Raw genomic sequence first — 11,124 nt, forward strand, 5'->3', positions numbered from 1 at the left:
GCTGTCCAGGGCTTCCTGGCCAAGTGCTGGAGCCTGGACATCAGCACCAAAGAGTACGCGTACCTCAAGGGCACGGTGCTCTTCAACCCGGGTGAGTGGCCGCGCGGGGCCGGGCCAGGAGGCTCTGCCCAGCGGAGCGGGCACAGCCGGGGCCGTTCCTCGGGGGAGGAGGTGGTGGAGGAAGGGGACGCAGGGCGAGGTGATCCCTCTGTCTTCCTCGGAGCGCCGAGGGCTGGCACCTTCCACGGATGCTTCCCACGAACAAAGCGAACCCGAGGCTGCTGCGAGTCGCTGTGGGGAAGTTCGGAGTCGGCAGCAGCTCCCTGGTCGTTTGGGAGCTCGGGACACTCCACGCCGCCCCAGGGCGGCGGCTGCGCGCCCCGGGCAGCAAGGGGAGGCTCAGGGCTTTCAGCAGCAAAGCGCTGTTTTGGCTTTGTGTGTAGCACTTACGGTGAGGGTTTTGGCCATCACTCTTTGTGGAGACTTGCATAGTTGCAGCTGTACCAAGGGAGCTATTACCGTGTCGGGGACTCAGCTGGCAGGCTGCATACGGCGTTTCCAACTATAGCAGCCTGTGAAAGTGGCACAGGGCCCTTCTGCGCTCTGTCCAGCTGTTTGCTGTTGATGGTTAGGTTCCTATAGTGTTCCTTTGCATTTATCGTTCTGCTCGTGTAGCTCTGCTTTCTGTACAGGTAAGAAAGAAAACGTTGCAATGGCCAACCTTATGTTAGACAAGTCAAATTCTGAAGTTGGTCCAATTCAAAAAGATAGAAGCATTGTTCTGTTAGGAAAAATTTCTTCCCTGAAAGGGTGGTCAAGCATTGAAACAGGCTGCCCAAGGAAGTGGTTGAATCACCAGCCCTGAAAGTGTTTAAAAAATATGTAGGTGAGGTGCTCATGGATATGGTTTAGTGGTGGTCATGGCAGTGTTAGGTTAATGGTTGGACTTGGTCTTGGAGGTCTTTTCCAGCCTTAATGATTCTGTGGTCACCTATAGCCTTAATTCTGCCCCCTCCATCTTTCAGTATTCTTACTAGGGTTCACTGGAAAACTTTCTGTCATATGCTGGAGTCAGTATGTCTTGCCACATGTAAACTGGAGCAGAAACAGTTATCAAAAGAGCCTTAAATGTGAATTTAATTTTGTAGAAGTGAACAACTTAAGTTATTTTTGTTGTCTTCTCCACTGTAAAGGTGTTTTGGAGACCATTCTTCAATCAAAGTTTTTATCAACTAATTTAACACTTCAGTGAATGTTGACAAATGTCCTATTTCAAGCATGTGTAGTGAAGAAGAGTATTGAATGTCCAGAACACCAACATGAGAAGATTTTGATTTACCCAATAAAATTTGGCATGTTGATTCTGCATACAATAAGTCCTCTAGCAATTTTTTCCTTTTTTCCTTGAGTGATAATTACAATCTGTGACCTATTAGTAGTTGTTCTGTAAGAATAAGGTTTTTATAAACAAAACGTATGTAAACAAAATAATTTGTTATTCTTTTCAGATCTACCTGGACTGCAGTGCACACAGTACATTGAAGGACTGCAGAGGGAAGCACAAGCAGCTCTAAATGAACATGTCAGACTCACTCACAGAGGTGATGAAGCCAGATTTGCCAAGCTGAATGTTGTTCTATCCTTGTTACAATCTATTAACGCTAATATGATTGCTGAATTATTCTTTAGGCCCATCATTGGAGTGGTGAACATGGATGACATGCTATTGGAAATGCTTTGTGCAAAATTATAAAGGCTTGTAAAATAATGGAAGTTAGTCCAGTGCAAAGGAAGCCCTAGAGCAGAATAGTGTAAAGTACTGTAAATAAACTAACTTATTGTTTTTACATAGATAGTATTTTTGTATTCCATAATAAAAGATTCTTCAAGTTCTGAAATTAATTTTTCTTAAAAACAGTGGTTTTGGAATAAGGTTACAGTCATCAAGACAAACTTTAAGGTTGGGGAGAATGTTCATATCCAGAGTTAACTGGCTATTCTTTTACCACATCTCTGAATAAAGAACACACTATATTGTACTTCGAAAGTGAATGATGGCTACTTTTTCAAGATAAGCAGCAGTCTAGGTTTAAATTTTAGGAATAGTTGGCAATCAGAAAGGGGGGATGAACAAACCGTTTGCTTGGCATATTTCAGTAATATTAGAACAAGATACTATAGCAACCATTCTGCTTCTAGTTCAATACTGACTATATCAGAGGCTTACTGTCAATGAACTACCTCTAGTGACTTTAACAGAGTCTAACTCTATGAAGATTGTTAAATATTCACCTAAGGTTTTCTTCCATAGGGGAAAGATGTGTTAGGAATATTTTGAGGCTTAGTAAACCTTAAAGAAGCTTTGTCAACTCAAATATTTATGGTAAAACATTCCATTCAACACATGTTGGGCTCCAGGAGAACAAAATAACTGTTCCTCAAAATGACAAGCAGAGAAAAACACCTCTAAAAATATCCAAACAGCAAATGCTAATAAGGGTCAGGAGAACTAGTGGGGTTGACTCCACACTTTGCTGTTCATCTAGGTAGCTGCTAGCTGCGATTTCTATAATTCAGATTCTTCAGACTACTTATTCCTATAGAAAAACAAAATTACTGTGCTGAAACACAGTGTACCACTAGTACTTCTATCACAATTTGTCAGATAGCATGAAGATGGCTTAATTAAGCATTGTAATTATTTTTGTAATTTTTTTTTATTGTCTTGGACTTGATCCTTTCTTCTAAAGCAATTGAGTTTTCATTGAAAAAGAATCCTATTTAAAAAATAAATTCAGAAATGAAGCATCAGAGATTTAAGGGGATTTGTTTTGCGGCTTTCCTTTCTTTGCATGCAATTTTCTAGCCTTTCCCCTGGGTAAAAAAAGGAGAGTGAAGTGTGATGGTGTTACCAAAGTGAAAGATATCAGTAACTATGTATTGTTCATACATATATTGACCACTAGAAATAGGTGGTTTTAAAAATGCAATTAATAAAGTTGAAGCAGTTACTCTCCTTAATAGGAGGTGTGCAGGGGAGGGAAGAACAGGTTTGAAGAGCTTTCTTTTACTGCCACCTTGCGCAAAGGATAATCACAGCTCCTACACTAAGGTAAGGAGCATGAGGACTTTTCTTGGCTTGTATCTACCTGGATAAAACTTACGGGAAGTAGAAATGGTTGGAGAGGTAGCCAAACATTCCTAGGGGGACAAGTTCATCCATAAGTATTATCCCTGAGATTTGTATTGCTGTGGCAATATGAATCTCCTCATGGACTAGGACACTGTCACTGAGCAAACAAAACAGAGCAAGAAACATAACCCCCATCCTGAAAAAACCTGACTGCCTCAGATTTCAAACAGCCACTGAGAATTAATTAATGCACACACTAGTGTTCAGTCTTTTCTGCTAAGTGGCTGACGTGACTTGTTGGCAGTACTCCTAACAATTAACTGTAATAGCTGAACCTTGGTGACAGGCCAACATTTTCAGGTGAACGGTCACCTTGAGAATATTTGGGTCTATTGTGCCACTAAATACAAAAGTTTTCATGACATGAGGGGACCGACTTACATCTCCAGGTTTGATCTCTGAACAAATTCTGTATTCTCAATTTTCTGAAGTTGTCATAAAAAGTGTGCACAACATATCCACCTTGAACTGTATTCTCTTACCATATTTCTCTTGGACCAGCAATGTTAGTCATTTAGCTGCTGTCTATTCTAATGGAAGTGCCTGGAAACAGTAAGTAGGAAATCTGAGTGGGAAAACAAATTTATCAAGGCCTTCTGCAGAGAACTGGCAAAAAAAGTGTCTCTTCTAGGTCAGAGGAAGAGGAATGACAAAGCAAGACATTAAAAAGAGACTTGTAGGAGGGACCAAGCTGCAGGCTTGGGGAAACAATGCAAGAATGGGAGAGAAGAGACTGGTGTGGTTCTGGAGTGGGGAAGGGTCTGATTTTAGTGTGAGGACAGTGTGCCAAGAGCTGAGTAGAAGCAATTGGAGAGAGATTGTAACTCACAAAACAAGTCAGAGACTGAACTCTCTGTGGGAGGATTCACAAGTTCAGAAAATATGCAGAGCAGGGAAGAACCAACCCCAGAAGCTGACACAGAGGTGGACACAGGAATCCTCACTAACCTGCTGGGAAAGTGGGCTGTTCTCTCCTCCACTGGTGCTGCTGCTGAAGAAGGGGACATAGATGGCACCTGTGCAGGTGTGAAGAGTGAGCTGCCGAGCCTTTGCCAACATATGGTGCTCACAGAAGTAAGCAAAACTACTCAGTTGACCCAGACCTTTGGCCCTCGGTGCTCTACAGTATGTTTTCCTACTGTGTAGAAGTACTGAGCTAGATTCTTTCTTGCCTTTTCAGGGAGGCAGGGGAGAAGATAAGGCTGGGCATAGGAGAAGGATGCTTCTATGGTAATGCAGCCTTTTCTAGAAGGAGGGGGGTTGTCAAGACCCTCATGCAGCTTCAGGTAGTGTGTGAGACCTCTGTCAGCTACCTGGGACTCCTGTGGAGTGCTAAGTCTGCCTCCAGCCTTGTCTTCTGCAGAGCAGTGCTGTGCTGTGCTGTGAGCTCTGCTGAGACCCTTTTCTCAGCACTGAGCTGTGAGCTCTGCGCTGTCAGATGCAGCGTAACATTTGTCCTCACACTCTTAAATGTATCAGTAAAGACTAGTTTTTGGTGCAGATATTGACATGACTTAAGAGGACTTTTTAGCATTTTCTCTGTTTGCTCTCTATGCCTGTTATTCTGGGCATGAATCTCTTCAGGACCACCTATTTTATCAGCTCTCCGGGATGTTAGATATGTTTTAACTAAGTGCTGCCTTCCAAAGCAATTTAATCCTGCACCCCACGCAGTGACTGTCTCAGCTAGAAGCTGTGCTGTACAAAGAGCTATTCCCACCCACCTTAGCATAGATGGCCATTGCTTGTGGCCAGGACTGCAGCACCAGCAGTACAGACAGCAGCTTCTAATCACACAGCACCATGTGGCAGAGGTTAGTGCTGCGCGATATCTTTTTCAGTGAAGAGATCTGAGAAAGGATAATTTAGAAACCAGCTTGCATTTTCAGTTACATGATTATGACTGTTTCTTTTAGATAAGGAAAAGCATAGCATTTATTTGTAATCTTACTTTTCTGAGTTTAATAAATAACCTTTGTTTTGGTAATCTTTCTAATAGTTTAATTTAAACTTTGCAGCATTATGCTGGTGGGGGTAAACTGTGAATGCTGTTAATGCCTAATAAGCAGTAACTTTCCCTGCAAAGGTGTGACTTTGCAACTTAAACTTTCTTGTTTTGAATTGGCCTCATATACTTACTTAAATCTACGATACTGTCGGTCGTTTTCTTCTCTTTTCAAAGACAGAACTTATTCCCCTAGTGGACCACCTAGGCATTACAATATATGGCAAAAATAAAATAAAATAAAATAAAATAAAATAAAATAAAATAAAATAAAATAAAATAAAATAAAGAAATCCAGTTGGTTATCTCTTTTTCTTTCACTGAAAAATGCCCTGAACAGTGTAAGCAAATACTATATCAAGATATTTTGAAATTTTGAGGTGCAACTTGAGATCTGCCCTAGGACTCCTAATATTTATTTTAAATTACGTAAGTCTAATGTTTTAAATCTGAAATGTACACAAGATTCAATAGCTGAAACAACTAGAGACTGGCAGAGGAACTTTGACAAAAATATCCTTACATCAACAAGCACTCTGAGGTCACTGGGCTATAAATTGTTAGCTCTATGCAAATCCACAAATCATTCATGTTGTTGATATAAATCAGTAGTCATTTCACTGCTTGTGTCTGTAATTAAATTGGCCCAGCATTATTTACATATCCACTACATGCCTAGGTGTAGTTAAATAGCCACACATGTTATACAAGCATACATGATACACACACACATTTTCTTCTGTGTGTACTTATGTCATTTACTTATTTTATATCAAGAAAATTGCACTAATTTCAGGTTCAGAAAAAAACCCAACCTGTTCTTTTATTGTATATAATTGCTCACTGTTTTGTCACATAGGATGAATTTCACCTTGCTTAAATGCAGCTGTTTGAAAAAGCAGCTACTTGGGACTCTTTTTATGTGTTTGCTTATGTAAAGCAACTACTGATAGCATGGAGTAGGCACTGCTTACTTAGCTTTGCCTGGCTCCCAAAGAGTCCAGTATGCTTGGAGTTGCTATGTTCTCAATGTTTCCTTCATATAAACCATAGAAGGGTAATTCAGCAAAGAACCCCTTTTCCCATCAGTTATTTTATTACAGAACAGTAAAGGTGACAAGAAGAAGTTATGAAGAGAAGCTGTAAACCTGAAACAGGTTATAAATTATACTGGCTATATATTCCGTTCTTCTAAATAGTCATATGGCTGGAAGGGATTTCATGTGATCATCTAATCCATCCTCCTGTCCTGAAAGGATGAATTCTATGCCATGTCATACCTGACAAGAGCATGTCTAACCTGTCTGTAAAAGTTTCAGTGGTGGGGTCACTAAGACACCCCTATTCAGGCTATTTTTCTGTCACTACTTGTTGTGGTTTAACCCCAGCAGCAGCCAAGAACCACGCAGGCTCTCACTCCCTCCCCCACCAACAGGATGGCGGAGCGAATCAAAGGGTAAAAGCTACAAAAACTCATGGGTTGAGATAAAGACAGTTTAATAGAGAAAGCAAAAGCTGCGCACACAAGCAAAGCAAAACAAGGAATTAATTCACTGCTTCCCAAAGACAGGAGGTGTTCAGCCACCTCCAGGAGAGCAGGGCCCATCACGCGTAACGGTTCCTTGGGAAGACAAACGCCATCACTCCAGATGTCCCCCCTTCCTCCTTCTTCCTCCCTCCTTATACACTGAGCATGATGTCATATGGTATGGAATATCCCTTTGGTCAGTTTGGGTCACCTGTCCCAGCTGTGTCTCCTCCCAATCTCCCATGCATCCCCAACTTCCTTGCCATGTGGCAGTACGGAAAGCAGCAAAGGCCTTGGCTCTGTGTGAGCTCTGCTCAGCAATAACAAAAACATCTCTGCATTATCAACCCTGTGTTCTGCACAAAACCCAAACATAGCCTCATACTAGCCTCTGTGAAGAAAGTTAACTCTACTTCAGCTCAAACCAGCACACTACTCTTAAAATTCTAAAGTTGTTCAGGCACCTGAGCTGACCCTTCTGTATTGTAACCCTTTTCTTTAACTTATTCACCAACCACATGGATAAATTTTGTGGCAGAAGACCCTTGCATATTTGAAGGCTATTAATCTTAATTTTTATGGAAAGCTACTTGCCTGGATTCTTCAACTATTCATGTTCCCTAGACCTCTTACCTCCTCTATATACCCAGTTGGCCAATATCCTTTCTGAACTGTGACTCCCAGATTTTCTATTGGAATAGAAAAGAAATACAGCTTATGAATTATAGTCCTCTATGATCCATTTACACTATTTTGTGATTATTTTTAAAAAAGTACAGTGAATTTTTGATGCATATTTTTAAAAGTATTTCTTTTACATCAGTCTAGTACTTTCTGATAGTCAGTAACTGCAGTAAAAATATATATTCCAGTTTCAGTTCTAAACATTCTGCATAGATACAAATAGTATTTTAATAAATCAGGACCTTTTTCTATCCTCATAGTTGTGTATTTAATATTAAATGCAGATATATTTGATATATCCCTTGGATTTTCTTTTTTCAAGGTGGTATTGACATGTGTGAAATTTAAAAAAAAGGCTGGTCAAAACACTTAGAAATTCCCTAGAGGGACTGTTCTTAAACTGTCATTGTGGGTGGGTAAACTTGGTGGATTTGTATTTTTCAGTGCCTAATTGCCCTGAGTCTATAAAATGCAGTTCATTACAACATCAGCATATGCCATTATCTCAATGACCATTATTATGTTTTCTTGAGAGGAACAGGTTCCACTTCACAGTGGATTTTAATTTACTTATTTAAACTGTCTTAAACAATAGAAGAGAAGGAAAAGAAGAGAAGGAATCAAGTGCTTGCATAACATAGCTGTTCCACTGGAATTAGTATGCAGAGAATATGAAAGGAAAACAGCTAATCTTGTTTGCAACATGCCTGAAGAAGAATGCTGTACATCAGAAGTTAAAGACTATTCTTACTGCAGACCTTTTACTTCACAAATAACACAGGTTTTGATACAGCAGATTTTTTTTTTTCAGGGGGAAAGGAAAAATGAAGTAAAATAAAAAGAAAGCAGCAAGATTAAAGGAACATATGATAGCTGCTATAGAGCCTGGCAAAATCTGCAACACAGCAGGTCTCTCTGTGTCTGCTATGCCATACTCTGTCAAAGGCAGCTCCCAAATGTGGTGAAGGGAATGTTAACATTTCTAATCTTGGAAACATTCAACGGTGCCATCTCAGTTTCATCAAAAGCCTGTAATAAAAAGCATCCAGAACATTTTCTCTCATGAAAGCTTAGTGAAACACAGATGTTGCTGCTCCATATTTTCTCAGAGACCCTCACCGACTCCTTTCACAGAGAGTCTGGGCTTCCCATAACCCCATCATTGCCTCTAACAGCAGCCTGCCATTTCCATCAACATTTTGCTCTGCAGAATTGCTGTTATCGTGCAACATTGTGCTTTTCTGCACATTAAACTGCTTAGAACTGAGGCAGTAGAAACATACCATTGCTACTGCTGGGGAAGAAAGCAGATGCTGTTCATATGCATCCTAAGAAATGAGAAGAAAAAAAAACCCAACTGAAGCCTGTTTTGAAACTTCCTTACAGAAATGTAAAGGAAGCACAGTCTGAAAGGCAGGGGAATTACACTAATCAATATTCACCTTAAGCATGTGGAAGAGCAATTGGGATCCATGCTGACATTATCAAAAGCTTTCTTTCCTGCTCATGTACTTTTCAATAACAGGCTTATTTTCCTTCTCTCTTGGGACTGGAATAGCCAATTAAGGTTTTTAAACATCTATGGATTTTTTTTTTCAGTGATCTGCGGAGTGAATATAAATCATCTTCTGTATCTTACAGTGCTCCTTCGTGACAGTCAGCATTTTTAGCTATTTTGTTCTGTGATATTCTGCAGCTTTCCTTAAAATCTGACTTTTAAAAAAATCTCTATTGAAGTATTATTTTTTCCCTAGTTTAAATAGTTTTCTCCCTCAAAATATTTTGCATATGAATATTGGTATGATTCCTGTTGAACACTTTCCAGTACTATCATAGGCATATGCATTCACATAAATTTTGTGAATCTAAGCAAGTCCTCATTAATGTGCCTAGTTATTAATTGAGAAGAGCAATCAGTGCTGACACATGGAGTTAGATATACAAGGCAATCTTTGTAACTTGAAGAACCTTCTTCCATTTGTAATTCAGCTGTCTGACCTTTCATAATCTAACACTTAAATAGCAGGTTGTATTAGCATGTATTGTTGGTTTTGAGTAGTTTTCATGGGGAATTTTAAATCTGCACATTATGGTTGCCAGCACTGCTTGAGAATCTCGTGGCCATCATGGTGATCAGTGGACTCTCAGGGTAGACATTACTTCCAAAATGTGAAATAAATCTGTCCTGTCAGAGGAAAGAGCTGCATTCAGGAAGCTAAGCAGTTGACGTGCTCAGACCTGGTAAAAATTGGTGATCATCCTGTTGAAGGAATTTGGAAATTCCAAATATATCATGGTAAGTATATCATGCTGGATGTGACAGCTTGAGGGAGGCAAGGCTGCTGCCACAATGTGCCCCCAGGTCCAGCTGTTAGCAAGGCACAGAGCACATGCATGCTCCCCACTTACACATATACAGACAGATGGCTGCAGTGCAGGTCACAGGCAGACACCTAGGGCATTCCCAAAGCATAGGCCACACCGATGGCCTAGTCTGACTCCCCTCTATGGCTGGGCAGGACAACAAAGCATTTGTAGGAGAATATGTACATACAGACAAGGCAGATCCATCCAGTAGCTACGCTGACTCAGTCTCCCCAGCTGATGGCACCTGGACATATGAGCTCCCAAGGCTGAAGCCCACTCCAGTTGCTGGCACCACAGATTACCAGGCTGGCAGACAGAGAGAAATACACACAGAGGGGAAAGTGCTCTTACTAGAAAGCAGTTGAGGGTAGACTTTAAAAGCAGACAGACTGTGGTGGTCAAGTGCAGGACAGGGCCAGACAACTGCACTGAGCAGCCTTGCTTATGTATTAATGGACCATTTTGCTCCCTTATCCCTCCATTTGTTCCTTCTCAAATTGCCTTAATCCTCTCCTTTTTCTCACCTTTGATTCCACCCTTAAACATCCCATAGTCAATCCAATGCTATCCTGAAACATTCTTCCCCTGCATCCCATGATGTGTCCCACACCTAGACAGGAACCACCCTTAGTCCAAAAGATGATTCAGAGGGTTTCTCTCAGTGTCTTCTGGTGACAGGTTTCACATTGGGGCTGAGGCTCTGCTGGGGCAGAGTGCCCACCCTAAGCCCCTGCCTTCTGAGACAAAGTTGATATCCCATGTGCTTTTGTTTCAGGGATATCTGATAGCTATGGCTGTTCCATTACAGGTATAATTTTTATGTTAGGCTACTTTATCTTGCGTCTTTCAAAATGCACTTCCACCACTACAGAAAATGTTTTTTTTCTGTATTCCTTTGAAGAAGTTCAGGATGATTACATCTCTTGACTAAATTTTGATAGATCATAGATAATTTCATCACCAAAATTACATCAGTTAACATCCTGTCTACATTTGTTAGTTTTGGGGGCGGGTTACTGAGGAGATGTGATGATGGTGTGTCAATGGGTGCAAAGGCAGCTTTTGATTCCTAAGCACTTCTTAAAAGTAATGTTCCTCCATGTAACTTCACAGTATCATTCTTACTTCCTCCATTATACTTTGTTCGACACATTTTACCTGTAAACAACATGAAGCAGAAAAAATTCAATGATCCACTGTGTAATTACAAAGCAATGTCAGTAGGTTAATACATTCGGGCTAATATGAGGCTCTTAGTTGGTATATATTCATGCAACTCCATTGATTTTTCTGCAGGCTGGAGAAGTAACTTGAGCAGAACTTGGCCCGCAGCATGACTGACATTTC

At 40.7% G+C, this 11,124-nt stretch overlaps 1 protein-coding gene across 1 annotated transcript; it reads left to right on the forward strand.

The window, feature by feature from the left end:
* Window positions 1–3: 3 nt before the first annotated feature.
* On the forward strand, window positions 4–2,032 carry NR0B1 (nuclear receptor subfamily 0, group B, member 1; the record flags this gene model as incomplete). The annotated part of the gene is made up of 2 exons (XM_009071294.1): window positions 4–91; window positions 1,509–2,032. Coding segments are annotated over 2 exons (333 nt in total), but the record flags the coding sequence as incomplete, so codon positions are not given.
* Window positions 2,033–11,124: the final 9,092 nt, after the last annotated feature.

Source organism: Acanthisitta chloris, unplaced genomic scaffold, assembly GCF_000695815.1.
Source record: "Acanthisitta chloris isolate BGI_N310 unplaced genomic scaffold, ASM69581v1 scaffold10223, whole genome shotgun sequence".
Lineage (NCBI taxonomy): Eukaryota > Metazoa > Chordata > Aves > Passeriformes > Acanthisittidae > Acanthisitta > Acanthisitta chloris.